This window comes from Heterodontus francisci, chromosome 6, assembly GCF_036365525.1.
Source record: "Heterodontus francisci isolate sHetFra1 chromosome 6, sHetFra1.hap1, whole genome shotgun sequence".
Lineage (NCBI taxonomy): Eukaryota > Metazoa > Chordata > Chondrichthyes > Heterodontiformes > Heterodontidae > Heterodontus > Heterodontus francisci.
Genome location: NC_090376.1, coordinates 114317244 through 114341266, shown reverse-complemented (window position 1 = coordinate 114341266; position 24023 = coordinate 114317244). Strand labels below are relative to the sequence as shown.

At 43.6% G+C, this 24023-nt stretch overlaps 1 protein-coding gene across 2 annotated transcripts in view; it reads right to left on the bottom strand.

The window, feature by feature from the left end:
* The window catches only part of LOC137371010 (uncharacterized), a 100191-nt gene that overhangs the window by 37487 nt on the left and 38681 nt on the right, over positions 1–24023 (bottom strand). For both annotated transcript variants that reach the window (XM_068032908.1, XM_068032909.1), the window contains exons 4-5: positions 8426–8570; positions 4224–4390 (exon numbers count right to left, since the gene is read on the bottom strand). In XM_068032908.1, the coding sequence (XP_067889009.1) occupies positions 4224–4390; positions 8426–8570 (312 nt within the window). The remainder of the gene's footprint in view (positions 1–4223; positions 4391–8425; positions 8571–24023) is intronic.

Genomic DNA, 24023 nt, shown 5'->3' with positions numbered 1-24023 from the left:
GACTGCTATCCAGGTATTGCTGCATGTGGGTATGGACTGTTTCAGTATCTGTGAAGTTGTGAATGGTACTGAACACTGCAATCATCAAGAAACATTCCCATTTCTGACCTTATTTTGGAGGAAAGTTCATTGATGAAGCAGCTGAAGATGGTTGGGCTTAGGACACTACCCTGAGGAACCCCTGCAGCGATGTCCTGCGGCTGAGATGATTGGCCTTCAACAACCACAACCATCTTCCTTTGTGCTAGGTATGACTCCATTCTATTCTAGTAGCATCTCCACAATTAACATTAAACTGATTTTCAATCTAACCCACATTTCCCAGGGAACAGCCCCCAGTTAAGTTTATTATTGTGGGATTGGGGTGTAGTTATCCATAGTTGCTGATGGTAGGAGGAAGGGAGAAGGTCAAGGCTTGGAACCACCAATGGTTTCTTGCAGGACAGCAGTGTAAACAATGGGAACATTTCAGTAGCAAGGGATCATTTTTGCCTTCTCGCCCTGACCTGAATTTTCTAGCCTCCACTCCCACTGGAGCTGGGCACTCCTTCCCCACTTTCTGCAGCAAACACTCATTAAGAGGTAGAGAGAAAATGGCCTGGGAGATTTGAAAGTACAAGACTTGATTTTTAGAACTTGTCATTATGCAATGCAGGCACAGTGCAGCAGATATGCCAGGACCTAGACCTCAACAAAGAATATTAGACATGAAAAATGTGTTTCTTTGGGGATAGGATCTCTGACTTTGCCAAAACCAGCAACTCGACCTGCAGCCAAGGGTAAAATCTGGATGACCATCTGAATGCAAATTGAAGTTTGTGGTTGACTCTTAACTGGTCTCTGAAGTAGCCTAACAAGGCACTCACACAGTATTAAACTGCTATACTGCAGTGGTTCAAGAAGAAAGCCCACCACCACCTTTTCAGGGAACCAAGAAATGAAATCTCAGGGCACCAAGAGATGAAAAATAAGCGCTAGCCCTGCCAGAAATGCACACATCCTGATAATTAATTTTAAAAATTGTCCATTCCCTAGAACAAAGGTTCTCCAACTTTGTTAAGATTGCTGGGGAACTGGGATTTGTTAGTATAAATGGGTGGTTCTTGGTCGGCACAGACTCGGTGGGCTGAAGGGCCTGTTTCAGCGCTGTATCTCTAAATAAATAAATAAACAGCAACATATTGATATAGTACCTTTAACTGGGGCTTCTAAAACAAAGTATGATACTGAACCACAAAAGGCGATATTAGGTCAGATGACCAAAAGCTTGGTCAAAGAGGTAGATTTTCAGGAGTGTCTTAAATGAGGAAAGTGAGGTGGAGAAGCAGAGATGTGTATGGAGGGTATTCCAGAGCTTAGGGAATAGAGCATTAAACCTGCACAAAGGAAAAAACTGCATGGTTAGTAGAGCTGAAGAACTGTTAAACCAAACAGTTACAATAAAAGGGAATAATGGGACATCAGTGACATGAGTAGAAGGAACTATGGCAGGAATTTTACGCCACCCCAGTGAGCCAGATGTAGGGTGGGGGGGACTTTATGTAGGGTGGGGGGAGGGGTGAAAAACGGGCCATCCACCCCAGGTCAACCAAGGCCCTTAATTTTCCAATTAACAGCCACTTAAGGGCCTTTGCCCACATCCATAGGGATTTTACCCATGGCAAGCGGGCATCCTGGAGTCAGGAAAGGCCGCCCAGTGAAAGTTAGCGGCCTCTTAGCGCCCCGAGGTGGGCCCTGACAAACGGGCAGGGTGCCCGATTGAGGGCCGCCCCTTCTTCGCCAACCGCCCCCTAGACCCAAGACGCCCCCACCTTCCCCCAAACGACCACACTTGCCTCGTTGGGACCTGACCGATTACCCAGGGCGAGGCAACCCAAACTTACCTGCACTCCTGGCTCCACGTCCTCGGCTGGGCTGCAGTCCCAGCAGTGGCCACCACTCCCGGTGACGCTGCTAGGACTAAGAGCTGCCGGCTCGACGATTGGCTGGCAGCTCAAAGAGGTGGGACCTCCTCCCTCAAGCTAGTGGAAGTCTCACCTCGGAACAATTAAAGCCTGGGGACCCGTAAAATGCGGGACAGATCCCCAGGCTAGGCGGAAGCAGGTTCGCCACCCACTTTTAGGTCAGTGGCCAGCTCCCGTCCACCCAGCATAAAATCTAGTCCATGGAGTCAGAAGTTAATAAAGTTCAACCTACACATTCTATTGTCAAGTACAGTATCCCTCTTTTAACTAAAACCTCAGAAGAGATATGAAATGACTACCAGTGAGAAACTGGAGTTTTCATGTGAAACAAAGTTAAATTCACATATTTTATCATTCATAATTTATAAGGGATGAGGGATGGCAGTTACGTGGAGAGGCCAGAGATATTGCAATTGTTCTCCTTCAAGCAGAGAATGTTAAGGGGAGAGTTAACAGAATCATTAAAAAGCATTAAAGATTCTGATTGAATAAGTAAGGAGAAGCTGTTCCCACTGGCTGAAGGGTTGATAACCAGAGAACGCAATATAGGGTAATTGGCAAAAGAGCCAAAGGTGAGATAAGGAGAACAATTTTACACAGTATGCTATTATGATCTGAAATGCACTGCCTAGTGCTTTAAAGGGTGTTGGAAGAAGATTTAATAATAACTTTCAAAAGGGAATTGGATAAATGCTTGTAAGAGAGAATATTACAAGGCTATGGGGTAAAGGCAGGAGAGTGGGACTAATCAATAGCTCTTTCCAAAAAGAGCTAGCACAGGTACAATGAGCTGAATAGCCTTCTATGATTCGAACTTAAAGTGGATAAACTATTGGCCTTTCACAAAATCTGCAAGACTGAGAAACAGATAAAGAGCAGTGTTCCGGAGACAAGCTATTTCCTGGTCAAATGGTTCATCAGCAGAATAGCTATGCTGCCAAATCATAGACAAGTGATGATTAATTTGATAATTTGAGAGCAGCTTCCATCCTTTGAGAAAGTATCAACGTTGGATAATAGAGTATGAGTTGGAAGGGGAAACGAATCATTTTTCTTAAGGATGGAGTAAGATTGTTAGAAATGTGGCATAGGCCATTGGAAAAGGGTTGATGATAAAACCTGCTGCTGACTTTTCATGACTTGTCCATGCCAGCAGCCAGTTGGGACCACTCCTTGGATATAGGAAATTTGAATCACATAATAGTTTAGAGGACAACATTCATATGAAAGTTTGAAAGTTAGGCATCATGTGCATCGTGAGTGGAAATTACAGCTTGGGAGGCATTGGCATTGCAAATTGGGATGTGGTGTTACAACCATTTGGAATCAGGCAAAAATATGCAAATCAATCATCAGGAATCAAGTGGGTGGCTGGTTTGGAAGGCCAATCAGAGCATCAGAATTGGATGGACAGTGGGCCGAAGAAATGCAAATGCAATTCATCTCAGTCCTCATGTCCTGCTTTCTCACCGAAGTCAGCATCTACAGTCATTATAATTTATTTTTCTCGTCAGATCTGTTAACTGCTTTTGCATTGCACCTTAGAGGGGTTGTTTGTGCTAGTGGTTTGCACCATGTAAATATTTTGTGCCCAATGGTAAATTTGTTGGATTCCCTGAGACTGCCACAGGGATTACCTGGATGTCCCTGATAGCCAGTCTTAGCAAATGAGGCAAGTTGTCTTCAGGGTCACCAACCATCCCTCAAAGGCTCATTCAAAAAGGCACTTTAAAAATTGGAATGTGACTTTAACCCAGTCATGGTTTGATTGATCACTCTCAATATCAATTAAATAAGTATTGCCCAAGAAGCTGCTCAGAATTCTAGTTAAAGTGTCTCTCAGCCACATTACGGTAGCAAGGTAATATCAGAGATCTGATTCAAAACACACTGTAGCAAATGTTTGAAGAGGTGCTATTTTGGTCATAACCCACATCTTGCGTTAAGAGCAATCCACACTGCAATTAAATCACTGACATTATCAGTGTAAAAGAACTATCAAACAGAATGCAAGAAATCAAATCTGTCAACGTTGAAATCTTCTTGAAAATCTCTAATATTTTCTATTAGGCATCAAGGAGTATTACCAATTTTTTTCCAGCATATAGAGGACTCAGTTTTTTTAATAATAACACTATAAATACAACATCAACCTGGTTTATAGAAATGGATCAATTCAAGTTAGTGTCCTAAAGTCTGTGATATTCACCTTTGCTATCCCAGGCCAAAACAACATCTTAGTAAAATATAAATACGTACATTGATTTTCGTCTGAAGTAATCTCAATCTCAAAATGTTTTGGTATCTTCCAGCGTTGATAGGATGCTACACACACGTACTTGCCAGCATAGCTTTCCTTCATCGGTCCTTTGAATTTGAGGCTATTTTTGATCAGTTCAATGCCTTCAGGAAGTAAGTCATTTTGTCTTGGAAAAGAACAGATAATAATTCAAATAAAAGCAAAATACTGCAGCTGCTGGAAATCTGAAATAAAAACAAGAAATGCTGGAAATACTCAGCAGGTCTGGCAGTATCAGTGGAGAGAGAAGCAGAGTTAACGTTTCAGGTCAGTGACACTTCATCAGAACTGGCAAAGGTTAGAAATGCTATAGGTTTTACGCAAATAAAGTGGGGTGGGGTAAGAGATAACAAAAGTAAAGGTGTTGATAATAATTCAAACCACTTTAAATTAAATGTACTTGGCAAAAATACTCTTCTTAGATTCTGTTGCAAAATATTTGTGATAATTTTGAACATACATATGTAGATTAATGCTGCTGTTATATTTGTGAAAAATTCCTGCCATGGACAGTTATGGAAAAATGATTTGCTTTCAGTCTGTTAGTATCAGTCAATAAGATTATGAGTGTCACATCAAAAGTCCTGAGTTCAGGAGGCACAAGATAAGAAAGGTCGTTCAATCCATCATAGTTCTTCCATCCAGAGAGAGCCTGCAATGCCCAGATGCAGCATCCAACTAATTCTTAAATAATTCTACCTCCACTACTCTTTCCGAGAGCTTTTTCCAACTGTTAATAACTCTTTATGTGAAGAGCCTCCAGATATCAGTCCTAAATGTACATTTTCCTAATTTGTACCTGCTTTTTCTTGTGCTAGATTCACAATTGAATTTAAAATAATAATCCAGATTTACATTTTCTATTACCATAATTGCTCTATATGCCTCTCAGCCACATCATTCAAAGCCCAGGTTTCTCGAGTCTGTCAGCATTGGTTCAGTGTTAACACTTTTTCTCTGAGTTAGAAGATCACGGGCTTAAGTCACACTCCAGAGAATTGAGCATATAGGCTGTCAGCAGAGGCTGCCACTTCACTGCATTATTGAGGAGTGCTACATTGTCACAGGTAACATCTTTTGGATACGATGTTAAACTGAGGCCCTATCTGCCTTACCAGGTAGACATAAAAATTCCTGTCATACTATTCAAAGAAGAGCAAGGGAGTTCTCCTAGTGACCTTACATTTATTCCTCAACCAACACCTACAACAGAGTCATTTACTTCATTGCTGTTTGCCTACTGAATAAAAATTGGCTGCTGCAATTCTTATATTGATGGTATGCATCCCAGAGTACTTAAGGAAGTGGCTCTAGAAATAATGGATGCATTGGTGGTCATCTTCCAAGATTCTACAGACTCTGGAACAGTTTCTACAGATTGGAGGGTAGCGAATGTAACCCCACTATTTAAAAAAGGGAGGTAGAGGGAAAGCAGGGAATTACAGACCAGTCAGTCTGACGTAGGTAGTGAGGAAAATTCTAGAGTCCATTATCAAAGATTTTATAGCAGAGCACTTAGAGAACAGTGGTAGAATCGGGCAGAGTCAGCAGGGATTTACGAAAGGGAAATCATGCTTGACAAATCTACTAGAATTCTTCGAGGATGTAACTAGTAGAGTTGATGTGGGGGAGCCAGTGAATGTGTTTTATTTGGACTTTCAGAAGGCTTTCAACAAAGTCCCACATAAGAGATTAGCATGTAAAATTAAAGCACATGGGATTGCGGGTCGTGTATTGCGATGGATAGAAAATTGGTTGGCGGACAGGAAACAAAGAGTAGGGATAAATGAGTCTTTTTCCGAATGGCAGGCAGTGACTAGTGGGGTACTGCAGGGATCGGTGCTAGAACCCCAGCTATTCACAATATATATTAATGATTTAGATGAGGGAACTAAATGTAATATCTCCAAATTTGCAAATGACACAAAACTGGGTGGGAGGGTGAGATGTGAGGAGGTTGCAGAGAGGCGTCAGGGTGATTTGGACAAGTTGAGTGAGTGGGCTAATGCATGGCAGATGCAGTATAATGTGGATAAATGTGAGGTTATCCACTTTGGTAGCAAAAACAGGAAGGCAGATTATTATCTGAACAGCTATAAACTGAGAGAGGGGAATATGCAGCAAATCTTGGGTGTTCACATACATCAGTCGCTGAAGGTAAGCATGCAGGTGCACAAGGCGGTAAAAAAGGCAAATGGTATGTTGGCCTTTGTAGCAAGAGGATTCGAGTACAGGAGCAGGGATGTCTTGCTGCAATTATATAGGGCCTTGCTGAGGCCACACCTGGAATATTGTGTGCAGTTTTGGTCTCCTTACCTGAGGAAGGATGTTCTTGCTATAGAGGGAGTGCAGCGAAGGTTTACCAGACTGATTCATGGGATGGCGGGACTGATGTATGAGGAGAGATTGAGTCGGTTAGGAACCAGGGGTCATAGTCTCAGGATACGGGGTAAACCTTTCAGGACTGAGATGAGGAGAAATGTCTTCACCCAGAGAGTGGTGAGCCTGTGGAATTCGCTACCACAGAAAGCAGTTGAGGCCAAAACATTGTATGTTTTCAAGAAGGAGTTAGATATAGCTTTTGGGTCTAAAGGGATCAAAGGGTATGGGGCAAAAGCCAGAACAGGCTACTGAATTGGATGATCAGCCATGATCATAATGAATGGCAGAGCAGACTTGAAGGGCCGAATGGCCTACTCCTGCTCCTATTTTCTATGTTTCTAACTTCACAGTTACTTCTCATTAGATAGAAAGTGCTTTGGGATATTGTTATATATGCATATATTGTTATACTATCTGTAAAGTGTTAGGAACGAATTAGCAACAACTAGTTGTTATGTGTAAGTGTTCCAGTGGGGGACCTCATTCATGGCTGCACTGGGGAGTCATGTTATATATAACACAAGAATCAGTTTAACCAGGTTCTACAGCACAAAGTCTGGTGCTGAAATAAACAAGACTGACTCCAGCCTTTTCCAAGATTAAAGTGCGATTCTTTCCAACATCTGGGAACCAGAAACAACATAAAGATGAAACAGATGTCCTGAGGTTATGAAAGGTGCTATATAAAGATCTTTCCTTCTGTCCTCATAACTCAGATCTTTGACACTAGGGATTGTCCACTCCTTATTTCCTCCGGGATTGAAAATGTCACTGTTTTTTAATGAGCAAAACAGGACACAGTACTCAAGGTGCAGACTGACCAGAGCATAATTTCCTATATACTACTAGGGGGGGTCAGGTGAATGGCGGGGGTGGGGGGTGTGGTCAGGGGGTGGGGAGGTGAGAGGGTTGGGGGTGTGGGAGGTGGGGGGTGAAGAGGTGTGGGGGGTGTGTGTGGGGAGTAAGGGGGGGTGTGGGGGGGTGGGTGTGTGGGGGTGGGGGGTGAGGGGGTTGGGTGAGGGGGTGGGTGGGGGTGGAATCGGGGTGGGGGTGTGAGGGGGTGGGTGGGGGTGAAGGGCTGGGGGTAGAGTCAGGGGGTGGGGGGTGAGGGGGTGGTGGGGTGAGAGAGTGGGGGAGGTGGGGGGTTGTGGGGGCAGAATGCGTGGTTGTGTTGGGGTTTGTTTTGACATATACAGAACAACTTTTTTCATTACTGAAAACTTTTCAATACAACACCATATGAAGTTTTTTAAGTTACTAATGTGAGAAATTATTGACAGACAGATAGAGATCAGCAGAATATAAATCTCTCTCCATTCTTCTTCTGTGTAATGGAAGATTAATAACCTCTAAGTGCACTGAATATGAAAGGCTCCACTACAAAATACCAGTGAATTTTCATTACAGGCTGAAAGTGAATGCCATCAAGCAGCAACAAAATTCAAATTGTTGCCAGAATATGTTGTTAATGCTCAGAGAAAAGCAGCAGTGCACAAAAAACACCCAGTAAGAATTGATTGCCAGGATAGGTCGGCAGTGATGTGTACTAGCAGCACATATTGGAAAAGTGGCCATGCAGTGCCCATAATTTTCAGCCCATTGATTTTAATCAGGTATTGGATTTTGATGTATTTAGCTTTCAGTTTGCAAACTGTATCATTGATACTTCACTTTAAAAATATGTTTGAACCTTTCTAAATTTAGCTTTTCTTCAATAAAATGAGATATAGCTTCATACTTATACATGGCTTAAATCTATTAAATAACTATTTTTACTTACTTTGAACATTTTAAGTTAATCTGCTTCACAACACCAGTTATGTTAAACTCAATGATTCCCTCGCTGTCCATGGCATTGAAGATAAATTTCATTTTCTTTGCTTTAACACTGTGGCTGTGATTTCGAATTGAAATTGCAAAAGGACCTGTGAAAGAAAGGGTTTAATCAATTAATACAAACAGCTTCAACCAACCAACAAAGTATGTTCGACAACAACTTATATTTATATAGTGTCTTTAACGTAATAAAATGTCCAAAGCGGTTTACAGGGGCATTATAAAACAAAGTATGACACAGCCACAAAAGGAGATATTAGGTCAGATAACCAAAAGCTTGGTCAAAAAGTTTCTTAAAGGAAGAAAGCGAGGTGGAGAGACAGAGAGGTGTAGGGAGGGTATTCCAGAGCTTGGGGCCTAGGTGACTGAAGGCAAGCCATCAATGGCGGAGCAATTAAAATCAGGATGCACAAGAGACCAGAATTAGAGGAGCGCAGATATCCTGGAGGGTTGTCGGCCTGGAGAAGATTACAGAGATAGGGAGGAGCAAGACCATGGAGAGGTTTCAAAACAAGGATAAGAATTTTAAAATCAATATGTTGATGGACTGGGAGCCAATGTAGGTCAGTGAGCACAGGGGTGATAGGGGAATGGGACTTTGTATGAGTTAAGATACAGGCAGCAGAGTTTTGGATGACTTTAAGTTTGCAGAGAGCAGAATATGAAGGGAAGAGCTTGGCCTCAGTTGGAATATTGTGTCCAATTCTGGGCACCATGTTTTAGGGAGGAGGTGAAGGCATTAGAGAGAGTGTAGAAAAGATTTAAGAGAATGGTTTCAGGGTTGAGGGTCATCAGTTACGTGGACAGATTGGAGAAGCTGGGGATTAAGAGGAGACTTTATAGAGGTGTGCAAAATCACAAAAGGTCTGGACAGAGTAGATAGGGAGAAACTGTTCCCATTGGTGGAAGGATCAAGTACCAGAGGATACCGATTTAAGGTGATTGGCAAAAGAAGCAACATCAACATGAGGAAAACCTTTTTTTACAAATGCACTGCCTGAGAGTATTGTGGAGGAAGATTCAATCATGGCTTTCAAAGAACAAAGAACAAAGAACAGTACAGCACAGGAACAGGCCATTCGGCCCTCCAAGCCTGCGCCGATCTTGATGCCTGCTGAAACTAACACCTTCTGCACTTCCGGGGCCCATATCCCTCTATTCCCTTCCTATTCATATATTTGTCAAGATGTCTATTAAACGTCGCTATCGTATCTGCTTCCACCACTTCCCCTGTCAGCAAGTTCCAGGCACTCACCACCCTCTGTGTAAAAAATTTGCCTCGCACATCCCCTCTAAACTTTGTCCCTCGCACCTTAAACCTATGTCCCCTAGTAACTGACTCTTCCACCCTGGGAAAAAGCTTCTGACTATCCACTCTGTCCATGCCGCTCATAACTTCGTAAACCTCTATCATGTCGCCCCTCCACCTCCGGCGTTCCAGTGAAAACAATCCGAGTTTATCCAACCTCTCCTCATAGCTAATGCCCTCCAGACCAGGCAACATCCTGGTAAACCTCCTCTGTACCCTCTCCAAACCCTCCACATCCTTCTGGTAGTGTGGCGACCAGAATTGCATGCAATATTCTAAGTGTGGCCTAACTAAGGTTCTGTGCAGCTGCAACATGACTTGCCAATTTTTATACTCTATGCCCCGACCGATGAAGGCAAGGATGCTGAATGCCTTCTTGACTACCTTATCCACCTGCGTTGCCACTTTCAGTGACCCGTGGACCTGTACGCCCAGATCTCTCTGCCTGTCAATACTCCTAAGGGTTCTGCCATTTACTGTATACTTCCCACCTGCATTAGACCTTCCAAAATGCATTACCTCATATTTGTCCGGATTAAACTCCATCTGCCATTTCTCCGTCCAAGTCTCCAACCGATCTATATCCTGCTGTATCCTCTGACAATCCTCATCATTATCCGCAACTCCACCAACCTTTGTGTCGTCCGCAAACTTACTAATCAGACCAGCTACATTTTCCTCCAAATCATTTACATATACTACAAACAGCAAAGGTCCCAGCAGTGATCCCTGCGGAAAACCACTAGTCACATCCCTCCGTTCAGAAAAACACCCATCCACTGATACCCTCTGTCTTCTGTGACCAAGCCAGTTCTGTATCCATCTTGCCAGCTCACCTCTGATCCCGTGTGACTTCACCTTTTGCACCAGTCTGCCATGAGGGACCTTGTCAAAGGCTTTACTAAAGTCCATATAGACAACATCCACCGCCCTTCCCTCATCAATCATCTTCGTCACTTCCTCAAAAAACTCAATCAAATTAGTAAGACACGACCTCCCCTTTACAAAACCATGCTGCCTCTCGCTAAAAAGTCCGTTTGTTTCCAAATGGGAGTAAATCCTGTCCCGAATAATCCTCTCTAATAGTTTCCCTACCACTGACGTAAGGCTCACCGGCTTATAATTTCCTGGATTATCCTAGCCACCCTTCTTAAACAAAGGAACAACACTGGCTATTCTCCAGTCCTCTGGGACCTCACCTGTAGCCAATGAGGATACAAAGATTTCTGTCAAGGCCCCAGCAATTTCTTCCCTTGCCTCCCTCAGTATTCTAGGGTAGATCCCATCAGGCCCTGGGGACTTATCTACCTTAATGCTTTGCAAGACATCCAACACCTTCTCCTTTTTGATAATGAGATGACTGAGACTATCTGCACTCCCTTCCCTAGGCTCATCATCCATCAAGTCCTTCTCCTTGGTGAATACTGATGCAAAGTACTTATTTAGTACCTTGCCCATTTCCTCTGGCTCCACACATAGATTCTCTCCTCCGTCCTTGAGTGGGCCAACCGTTTCCCTGGTTACCCTCTTGCTCTTTATATACGTATAAAAAGCCTTGGGATTCTCCTTAATCCTGTTTGCCAAGGACTTTTCATGACACCTTTTAGCCCTCCTGACTCCTTGCTTAAGTTCCTTCCTACTGTCTTTATATTCCTCAAGGTCTGTTCCCAGCCTTCCAGCCCTTGCGAATGTTTCCTTTTTCTTTTTGACGAGGCTCACAATATCCCTCGTTATCCAAGGTTCCCGAAACTTGCCAAACTTATCCTCTTCCTCACAGGAACATGCTGGTCCTGGATTCTAATCAACTGATGTTTGAAAGACTCCCACATGTCAGATGTTGATTTACCCTCAAACAGCCGCCCCCAATCTGAATTCTTCAGTTCCTGCCTAATATTGTTATAATTAGCCTTCCCCAATTTAGCACCTTCACCCGAGGACTACTCTTATCCTTATCCACAAGTACCTTAAAACTTATGGAGTTATGGTCACTGCTCCCGAAGTGCTCCCCTACTGAAACTTCGACCACCTGGCCAGGCTCATTCCCCAATACCAGGTCCAGAATGGCCCCATCCCTAGTTGGACTATCTACATACTGTTTCAAGAAGCCCTCCTGGATGCTCCTCACAAATTCTGCCCCATCCAAGCCCTTAGCACTAAGTCCCAGTCAATATTGGGGAAGTTAAAATCACCCGCCACTACAACCCTGTTACCTTTACATCTTTCCAAAACCTGTCTACATATCTGCTCCTCTACCTCCCACTGGCTGTTGGGAGGCCTGTAGTAAACCCCCAACATCGTGACTGCACCCTTCCTATTCCTGAGCTCCACCCATATTGCCTCGCTGCATAACCCCTCTGAGGTGTCCTCCCGCAGTACAGCTGTGATATTCTCCTTAACCAGTAATGCAACTCCCCCACTCCTTTTACATCCCCCTCTATCCCGCCTGAAGCTTCTAAAGCCTGGAACATTTAGCTGCCAATCCTGCCCTTCCCTCAACCAAGTCTCTGTAATAGCAACAACATCATATTTCCAAGTACTAATCCAAGCTCTAAGTTCATCTGCCTTACCTGTTATACTTCTCGCATTGAAACAAATGCACTTCAGACCACCAGTCCCGCTGTGCTCAGCAACATCTCCCTGCCTGCTCTTCCTCTTAGTCCTACTGGCCTTATTTACTATGTCCTCCTCATTTACTTCACTAGCTGTCCGACTGCTCTGGTTCCCACCCCCCTGTCACACTAGTTTAAACCCTCTTGAGTGACGCTAGCAAACCTTGCAGCCAGGATATTTGTGCCCTTCCAGTTTAGATGCAACCCGTCCTTCTTTTACAGGTCCCATCTGTCCCTGAACAGAGCCCAATGGTCCAGATATCTGAAACCCTCCCTTCTACACCAGCTGCTCAGCCACATGTTTGGCTGCACGATCTTCCTATTTCTAACCTCACTGGCACGTGGCACAGGGAGTAATCCGGAGATTACAACCCTAGAGGTCCTGTTTTTTTAAAGAGAATTGAATAATAATTGGAAGAAAAACATTTTCAGGGCTATGGGGAAAAGGCAGGGGAGTGGAAGTAGGTGAGTTGCTCTTACAGAGAGCCATCACAGACATAATGTGCTAAATGGCCTCCTTCTGTGCTGTACCCATTCTATGATTCTATGAAAATGCATAAATTTCTCATCAAACAAGACAAGATGAGGAGTTTAAGTTTTGCCTTGATCTCCCATATGCTGCTCAGTTTTTAATCAAGTTTAACAAACATCACAAAACCAATTACAGAGGAGTAGGGCCTTAACATAAGAAATAAGAGCAAGGGAATAAATGGGTCATTTTCTGGTTGGCAAGATGTAATGAGTGGTGTGCCGCAGGGATCGGTGCAATTTATATAAATGACTTGGATGAAGGGACCAAAGGTATGTTTGAGAAATTTGCTGATGACATAAAGATAGGTAGTAAACTAAGTTGTAAAGAGTACAAAAGGAGGCTACAAATGGATATAGATAGGTTAAGTAAGTGAGCAAAGATCTGGCAAATGGAGTATAATGTGGGAAAATGTGAAATTGTCCATTTTGGCAGGAAGAATAAAAAAAGCATATTATCTCAATGGTGAGAGATTGCAGAGGTCTGAGATGCTGGGGGCTTTGGGTGTCCTGGTGCATGAATCGCAAAAGGTTAATATGCAGGTTCAGCAAGTAATTAGGAAAGTTAATGGAATGGTATTGTTTATTGCGAGGGGAATTGAATGCAAATGTAGGGAGGTTATGCTTCAGTTATACAGGGCATTAGTGAGAACACATCTGGAGTACTGTCTGCAGTACTGGTCTCTCTTAAGGAAGGATGTAAATGCATTGGAAGCAGTTCGGAGAAGGTTTACCAGACTAATACCTGGAATGGGCAAGTTGTCTTATGAGGAAATGTTGGACAGGCTTGGCTTGTATCTGCTGGAGTTTTGGATTGAAACATATAAGATGCTGAGGGGTCTTGACAAGGTGGATGTGGAAAGGATATTTCATCTTGTGGGAGAACCTAGAACTAGGGGTCACTATTTAAATAAAAGGAGTTGCCCATTTAAGACAGAGATGAGGAGAAATTGTTTCTCTCAAACGGACCTGAGTCTTTGGAACTCTCTTCCTCAAAAGGCAGTGCAGCAGAGTCTTTAAATATTTTTAAGGCAGAAGTAGATAGACTCTTGATAAGCAAGGGGGTGAAAGGTTATTGGGGTAGGCGGGAATGTGGAATCGAGGTTACCATGAGATCAGGAATGATCTTATTGAATCGTGGAGCAGGCTCGAGGGGCCATGTGACCTATTCCTGCTCCTAATTCGTATGTTCGTATGTTCATACGACCCTTCAAGCCTGCTCCACTATTTAGTAAGATCATGGCTGATTCTCAACCTCAACTCTACTTTCCTGTCTGATCCCCATATTCCTTGATTTGCTTAAGGTCCAAAATCTAACAATCTCCGCCTTGAATGCATTCAATGACTGAGCATCCACAGCCTTTTGGGGTAGTGAATTTCAAAGATTTGCATCACTTTGAGTGAAGAAATGTCTCCTCATCTCAGTCTGAAATAGCCATTCCCTTATTCTGAGTCTATTCACCCTAGTTTTAGACTCTCCAAACAGGGAAATAGCATCTACTGTCAAGCCTTCTCAGAATCTTTTATGTTTCAATAAGATTATTCTTATTCTAAGCTTCAGAGAGTATAGACCCACTCTACTCAAGCTCTCCTTATTGAACTTCTATCCCAAAAATCAGTCTCGTGAACCTTTGCTGCACCCCCTCTAAGGCAAGTATATCCTTCCTTAGGTACAGAGACCAAAACGGTACATAGTATTCCAAGCATGGTGTCACCAAAGCCCCAATTGCAGCAAGACTTTACACTTGTACTTGAACAAGTACGAAATGAGCCTCTTGGATCCAGTAAGAAATAAATGTTTCCTCTTCACAGAAATTCTGAGAGAAAATTTTAGAGTCAGATGTAAAAACTGTCAGGAAGGCAGTGGTGAGATTATACAAAGAGTACAGGCCAGGGATACAGTGATGTTCAGCTTTGCTGCACACCCTCCCATCTACAGACAAGAAACGTCATCAGCCATCTCAACATGGTGTGCCACCCTGAGAATGTTGCTGGAGTTCAGGAAGAGATTCAGTGATGTAAAAGGGAAAATCACCAAAGTGTAGAGATTAATTGAAAGGTACAGAAGATTCCAAGTGGAGGGCCATGGGATAGTAAAGTGTTGATACAAAGAGAAGAATGTGCCATGGAATTGTTTGCTCCAACACATCTGCAGAGTCAAAACAGCCAATGAGAAAAGTGAGTAACTTGATTTGATTTCCCATACCTTGCTGAATAAGACATCTGCAAAATGAGTTGCCTCTCTTAATGAATAATAGTATCTGCCTTGCAGTCGATACACACATACAATACTCTGGACTATGCCTTACTGGTACAACTATCAAATATTGCCTAATAGTTGTGTACTTAGGCTCTAGTGTTCCTCACCAGAAAATATGAATATCACCAAGCACTAGTAGAGAGGCAGAGCCACTTGTGCCTCCAAATCTTAGTAAATCACAAATACATTAGTAGAGTATGGAGGAGTGAAACCTTCAATAATGGAAACAGTAGCCTCGAGATTATGGTACTGGACTAGCAACTCTAGCAGTTGTGAGTTCAAATCTCAGAATATTGTAATAACCCAACAGGTTCACCATTGACTTTCAGGAAAAGACCTGGCATGCCTGCCTGGTTTCGTCTACATATGACTCCAATCCACAAGTTCATCAATGCCCTCTGGGCAACGAAGACCAACAAATGTTTCTCACATCTTAAGAACAAATGAAAATCAATTTCTCACTCTGCCATTCCACCATCACAGACTATTGCTAATTCCTATACCTTGGACATGAGTCTGAATGTCCACTATTTTTAGAAATTTCTTTCCAACTGTAGTACTGCTACAGAAGAGAAGCTCAGAGGACACTGCCACAGTACATTCTCACATGGCGAGAAAAGATTGTGAATTGCATAGAGTAGGCATGTGTTCATGCAAAGAAAATAATACACTTGCTGTTTTGACCATAGAAACATAGAAAATAGGAGCAGGAGTAGGCCATTCGGCCCTTTGAGCCTGCTCTGCAATTCATTATGATCATGGCTGATCATCCAACTCAGTAACCTGTTCCCGCTTTCGTCCCATACCTTTTGATCCCTTTAAACCCAAGAGCTATATCTAACTCCGACTTGAAAAGATACAATGTTTTGGCCTCAACTGCTTTCTGTGGTAGCGAATTCCACAGGTTCACCACTCTCTGGGTGAAGAAATTTCTCCTCATCTCAGTCCTGAAAGGTTTACCCTGTATCCTTAGACTATTACCCCTGGTTCTGGACTCCCCCACCATCGGGAACATCCTTCCTACATCTACCCTGTCAAGTCCTGTGAGAATTTTGTAGGTTTCTATGAGATCCCCCCTCACTCTTCTGAACTCCAGCGAATATCATCCTAACCGACTCAATCTCTCTTCATATGTCAGTCCTGCCATCCCGGGAATCAGTCTGGTAAACCTTCGCTGCACTCCCTCTGTAGCAAGAACATCCTTCCTCAGATAAGGAGACCAAAATTGCACACAATACTCCAGGTGTGGCCTCACCAAGGCCCTGTATAATTGCAGCAAGACATCCCTGCTCCTGTACTCGAATTCTCTCGCTATGAATGGGCGGCACAGTGATGCAGTGGATGGGCGGCACAGTGGTTAGCACTGCAGCCTCACAGCTCCAGGACCCGGGTTCAATTCTGGGTACTGCCTGTGTGGAATTTGCAAGTTCTCCCTGTGACCGTGTGGGTTTCCGCCGGGTTTTCCGGTTTCCTCCCACAGCCAAAGACTTGCAGGTTGATAGATAAATTGGCCATTGTAAATTGCCCCTAGTGTAGGTAGGTGGTAGGAGAATGGTGGGGATGTGGTAGGGAATATGGGATTAGTAAAAATGGGCGGTTGTTGGTCGGCACAGACTCAGTGGGCCGAAGGGCCTGTTTTAGTGCTGTATCTCTAAATAAATAAATGAAGGCCAACATACCATTTGTCTTTTTTACCGCCTGTTGCACCTGCATGCTTATCTTCAGTGACTGGTGTACGAGAATGCCCAGGTCTCGCTGCATCTTCCCCTCTCTCAGTTTATAGCCCTTCAGATAATAACGGGCCTTCCTGTTTTTGCTACCAAAGTGGATAACCTCGCAATTATCCACATTATACTGCATCTGCCATGCATTAGCCCACTCACTCAACTTGTCCAAATCACCCTGAAGCCTCTCTGCATCCTCCTCACAACTCACCCTCCCACCCAGTTTTGTGTCATCTGCAAATCTGGAGATATTACATTTACTTCCCTCATCTAAATCATTAATATATATTGTGAATAGCTGCGGTCCTAGCACCAATCCCTGCGGTACCCCACTAGTCACTGCCTGCCATTCGGAAAAAGACCCATTTATCCTTACTCTTTGTTTCCTGTCTGCCAACCAATTTTCTATCCATCGCAATACACTACCCCCATTCCCATGCACTTTAATTTGACATGCTAATCTCTTATGTGGGACTTTGTCGAAAGACTTCTGAAAGTCCAAATAAACCACATCCACTGGCTCCCCCTCATCAACCATCTTTGCTTTTGTCCCCTGTATTACGTCTATTTCTGCTAAGGAACAAATCACCAATCAATCTCGGTTTCTCATGTGACAAAAGGAGAAAGGTAGTCTCGGAAGGAAGGGAAAGAAGGAAAGAGATGGTAGGAAAGAGAGAAAGAAAATAACTGAACAGACAACCTGTTTTAGTGATGTTTATTGATGGATAAATGTTGGCCAGGAGAGAGCTGTTCTGCCCTTCTTCAAATAGTGCTACAGAATCTTTCACATCCATTTGAAGGGGCAGACAGGACCTTGGTTTAACGTTGCATCCTAAAGGTAGCACTTCTGACAGTGCACCAGTGACTTCAGCACATTTACCAGGCTGAAGTTGCAAAAGACTCTTTATAAATGCAAGTTCTTCTTTTATTAAACCCTGTGATTAACTGGATTTGAAGGCAACAGCTCTACAAGCCCTTTAAATATGTGGAAACTGTCATGTGATGCCCTTAACAAGAATATCCTCAGTCAATTAACTTAATTATTATTCCAACTACTTTGGCAGGTGTCATAAACCTGTAACCTCTGACCCCAGCAGATGAACACATGAACCCATGCAACATGGCTGTTTTCAGGGTTTATTTTGCTGTCCGATATATGACATATGTAGAAATCTGTTCCCTATAGCTCCTGTCACTAAAATTATTCGCACCTTTAGTATCAGCCAAGACAATTAACCATAGATGGCCCCTTTTTCAACTGACTTTGTTGGCAAAATTAATCTAAAAATGTAAGTAATAAAAATCTGTAAGTACCTTACATAACTCACAATGATTCATGCTCAAAATGTTCATCCTGTGCTCAAACACACAGAGCCAAATAAGAATATTTTCTGAAGCTCAGCACTATTACCTATACAGGAGCCACCTATAATGAATCAATTATGTGTATTTTAAGATGTCTTCAGCTGAGTCAAATTGTACTGCAATCATTTGATGCTTACTGTGGCAAGTATAATCTACAGTCTATATACAGAGCTCTTGCTTTCAGAACTTCAAGCATTCACAGTTCCAGATCACCTTTCAATATCCTGTTCTGATTCCGCATCACCCAGGTTATATTTTCAAAATCAGCTTTTGTGAAGTTTCCTGACAGCTGAAATTCACAAAGGACCCTTGGGAAAGGAATGACAGCACCAGTTTGAACAGCATACAAACGGAAGGTTTGAAACACTCCGTTGTCACTATATCATGTTGCAATCAGGATGGTAGAAGCCGAACCAGATGGACCCAGTCTTTTTACTCCTGGAAATTTCTATGTTCCTATACTATGTTACGACCAAGGTGGGAGTAATGCACTGTTAATTCAGTCCCACTACTCCACAGGTCATTGCATATCAAATCAAGTTTTCCACCTACCCAAGAATAGTCAAATTAAATACTTTATTTGTCCCCCAGAATAAAGCACACCAAACCAGGTTTCTTTAAACAACAACAATAACTATTTATTGGAAAAGAAATAATAGATCTTAACTACTGATGACATAAATCTATATACATGAAAAAAAACTCCTTAATTCCTTAACCCTCATGCACACACACATGCACTCAAAAAGAAACCGGTTAACAAGGGGAAAAGCATTTTTGGTTTACAGCTGTTTCTTAGGAATAGAAGGAATCATAAAAAAAACATTGAGAAACGCGTTCTGGTTGGATGTTTTCAGTACAGTGAGGTGTCCCAGAGTCGAATAGTTGAATGCCACTCAAAGTCTCTCCAGGCGAGGTTGATGGGCGTCTGTGTTGGGTAGGCATTCACGGCAATTTAATTCCAGCAGGCGTCACATAGGTCTTCCATCAGGGTTGAAGCAACAGGTCTGCTTGGATTTTGAAGCAGCAGTCGAGCAGCGGAAAAATGCTTCAGATTTCAGGATTTCTTAAGACACAGGACGCAGCAGGAATCTCACTGGATGCAGGAATTCTTCAGCGACCAGAGGCACTAGGAATCTGCCACCTTTCAAATGCAAAATTTCTGCTCAAGAGATGAAACTCTCCTTTACAGAGAGAGGTAACACTTTTCTAAGTCTTTTCTCCCTTGCTCCAGGCAGATCAAAGTAAGATTTCAAATGGCTGCCCTTTGTCCAATTCACAGGCTTTTTAAAGGGTCCAAGGTGATAAAAAGAACTGTCCTGAACATGGTCACATGTTCAGACACAGTGGGCTGGATTTTACCTTAGGCAGACGTGAATTCGCCACAGACGTAAAAGTCGGTGGTGAACCCGCTTCCGCCTAGCCCGGGAATCCGTCCCGTATTTTACGAGTCCCTGGGCTTTAATTGTTCTGAGGCATCAGTGACCTGCAAGATGCAGTCATTTGCAATATGCCATCAAGGTCCACAGCTGATCCTTGGAAGGAGCCAGAAGTGAAGATGTTCAAGGCCATAGTGACTTTGACAACTACTGGTCGGGCATGGCGATCAGTGCTGCAAGGTGTGAAGTCTTTAGCGACGAGGGCATAGATGTCTGTGGCCACCTGCCTGGAGAGTCGCAGTCTCTTGTGGCACTGGGTCTTGATCATATCCAGGTAGCTCTGTCTTCAGTGGTAGATCCTGTGTTGGGAGTTTGGCCTCCATTGCCTTCCTACTCCTTTTTCCTCTGCTGTGCCCTCCTGCTGCTAGAGGTTCCACCCTTCCTGCGGAGGGTATAACCCCTCATCACCACTGGGCCCAAAATATGACAGTGGTGCCCCATTGCCTGCTGCAGCCTTCGTTTTGGGCAGGTGGTCTCCCTATTGTGATTGACAGCCTTGCTCCCTGTTCCTGCTGCTGCGATGCCAGGGGGTGACAACCCTGTTAAATGCCCAAGCACTGAGTGCCCAGTCTCCCTGCCACCAGCACAAACCCTAGGGTACCTTTTTTGCAAATGTCAAGTCCCCCTTTGCCCCGTCGATCTTCCTTTGGGGCCGGGGTAATTCCCTGGCACAGCCATGACTGGATCCCCACTCTGTACCCATCTCCCTACAGCTGATCACCAACAGACAGACCCTGAAACCCATGCACTTCCTTAAAAATTCAATCTTTCTCCACGAACAAGCTCTTAACGCACTTCTTCAGCATTTTAATTGGCCTCAGTAGGGAGGTGGACAGGATCGCTGTCTCGCCATCCCCCCACTCTGGTGAACATTGCTGGCACTGGGAACGGCATCTTAAAACTGACTCGCCTCCCCTCCGTTCCTGACCTTGTTTGTTGGGGTGGGGGTGCAAAAATTCAGCCCAGTGTGTGCGACATCTCTGTCTCTGACCTGCAGCTCAGACCAGGGCAAGGACGGCAGTGCCAGTAGCCTTAAAGGTGACCTTGGCCTTGAAGTTTTTTGTGTTACATTCCTTCTAGGTTGAAGCAAGTGACATCTCCAATATCTTGCAGTTCACCATCCACTGCTGTATAACGGAGGTCACTGAAGCTCTGAATGCAAAGAGAGGAGTATACATTGCATTCTCTCTTAACAGAGAGAGGCAGGTGGAGCAAGCACCTGGCTTCGCCAGGATAGCAGGCTTTTCCATGATGCAGGTGCCATTGACTGAACAAATATTGCTTTGTGGCAACTGCATATGAATTCAGAGAAGTACTGCAACTGCAAACATTTCCACTCCCTCAATATCCAATTTGAGTGTGACCATGCTCAGTATATCATGTTTGTCAATTCCCAATATTGTTGGCAGCAGCCATGATAGTTTGATTCTACACCAGTGTGCTGCACCATCAGCATTTCATCCACCATGAGAAACCAAAGGGCGCAGAAAAGGCTACCCACTGGCCAGCTTGCTCATGAAATATAACAAAAGCCATGCTGCCAAAAATGTCATTGTGGTGCTTAGGCAATGCTTCCAATACCTGGACCGCTCTGGAGGAGCCCTGCAGTACTCTCCAAAACACGTCAAGATTCGTTGTGGTCTCCTGTATCCTGCACAAGCTCACCACCTCCCGGTCGGTGCTCCTGTGAAATTTCAATGTTGCCGGAGACTGTTCCCAAATAAAACTGAGATCGATAGATTTTTCATTGGCGAGGTACGAAGACTGGTAAATGGAGTTAAGATACAGATCAGCCAAGATCTAATTTAATGGCGGAGTAGGCTCAAGGGGCTGGATGGTCCACTCCTGTTTGATGTTCCTCACGATATTAAGTAACAAACTGCAGGGTAAGGGCCTGCTACCCGACCTGAACCCGATGGAACCCGACATGTGTTGGATTTGGGTCGGGGCGGGTCACACTTCCGGGTCCGGCATTCGGGCTCAGGTTGGGTCGGGTCGGATCGGACACGCACTATCACCACCTCAGGTAAGTGACTTTAATGTTTATTTACTTTTTGGACTTTAAAGGTGATTTTGCTGCAGTTATTTTAAGCTTGTGCAGTTAAGGACCAAAGTGAAAAACTAGGTTAACCGATGGTCAGGTCGGGTTGGATGCGGGAAAAAATGGAAGGACTCGGGCCGGGTCGGGCTCGGGGTCGGTTGGGGTTCTGTCGGGCTCGGGTCAGGTCGCATTTGCAGACCCGAGCAGGCCTTTACTGCAAGGTTCCCAAATCCGAGAATCCAGAGTGGTAGGTCTGTGCACCTGATTTACTCCCAAATTCTCAGTTTGTTCTCCCAACGTATGCAAATCTGTGCTGCGAGCACCAACTCACAAATTTGACCCCCAAATTACTGAATAGAGTATCTTCAGAAAATCTGAGGCTAGTAATCACTATAAACTGAAGCCTTTGTTTTCCTTTGTATTGCGTTACACTCCCAGATACAATTAAGTTTGGTGTTCTATCTTGGTGAAATATAAATTAAAATTTTTTTATATGTTATTTGACACCAAGTTTCATTTTCTTCTGTTTTCTATCTTTTCGAAGTGTTTTGACATTTTACCACAAGAAATTACCTTGTACATTAGGTTTATATCCCACAGGCATCGATGATTTCGCACATGAGAAATGGTGTGACCTTAAATGGCTATTTATTAAAGTTGGGCTTTTACTTACTTGTCTCTTTAGTTGCAAAGTACTATAGTTACAGGACATTCTACATCTTGTCTTATTTTCCAGCTGGATTTTAGCACCATTTGATTGTGGCAGTTTATTTTGCACTGAATCCATTTTGGTTTTGAAACTCAATAAAATGTTATTTAAAAATAAATTAGCTTTTGTTACAAATGTTATTATGATGGTTACTCACTCTCAGGTAGCTGAAGCTTCCTGTTAACCTTCATTGCTTCAGACATGTTGTGTATTTAAGATTATCATAGGCCACATATGTGCAATGCTGCAGATAAAGTATAAACCAGAAAACAGACAATTTTTTTAAAGCTAGAACAGAAAAGGCCATCAAGAAACTTAGCTCACTGAGTGCTGCTGGTGGGCACAGAGTATGAAGAAGGGACTTTGGTAAGTGAGAGAACTTTAAGGATTAATCTCTTGAAAGTTTAGTTTTTGTTTTGTTTACATTTAGCAATTAACTGAAATTACTATTTAAGTTAAGAGACAAGTTAGATTTCTTACACTTTTAAACAGGGGTATAGAAGCTCTCTGAGAGGAGCTGTAGCTAGTTAATTAGGTAGCTAGCTTATACTGGTTGCTGAGCTCTAGCAGAGCTTTAGCAAAGCTGACACATCATTGTTTTCAGAGAGTATAAATTCAGGGGACTCTCATTGCTACTCATCTGCATTGAGTGCTGCTGGAGGGCTCAGAGTGTGAAGAAGGGAGTTTGGTAAATGAGGGAGCTCGGTAAGGAAGGGAACTATAAATTAATTAAGAGAAAATAAATTTAACTAAATTAACACAATAAATATGGCAGGACAGGTGATGTGTCACAACTGCAGTATGTGGGAGCTCCTGGATGCCATGGCAATCAATGGCAACCACGTCAGCCGTAAGTGTCTGCGGCTTGAGGAGCTTCGGCTCAGAGTCATTGAGCTGGAGGCTGAACTGCAGACACTGTGATGCATCGGGGGGTGGGGGGGTGGGGGGGAAATTACCTGGACACTTTGCTCCAGAAGGCAGTCACATCTCTTAGGATAAGGTCATCTGTTTTGGTAAGTGGTCAGGGACAGGAGGGTGTGACTGCAAGTCAGGTGGGTAAGAGGATTGAGAAGGTGGGAGTGGAGGAGGTCCATGTAGGTACCAATGACATAGGCAGGACAAGGAGAGAGGTTCTGTATAGTCAGTATGAGGAGTTAGGCACCAAATTAGGAAGCAGAGCCGCAAAGGTAATATCTCTGGATTATTACCTGAGCCATATGCAAATTGGAGCAGGGCAAATAAGATTTGAGAAATGAATGTATGGCTCGAAGACTGGTGTGGTAGAAGTGGGTTCCGGTTCGTAGGCACTGGCACCAGTACTGGCAAAAGTTAGGGCTGTACCGTTGGGATGGTCTGCATCTGAACCATGCTGAGACCAGTGTTCTAGTGAGTCACGTAACCAGGGAAGTAGAGGGGGTTTTAAACTAAATAGTAGGGGCAAGGGATCAAATTTGGGAAGCTGTGGTAAATCAAAGAGAATAGACAAGGCAGGAGAGAAAGGTATTAATATGGGAAAAGATAAACAGATTGTGACAGGAAGGGACAGTGACTATAAATC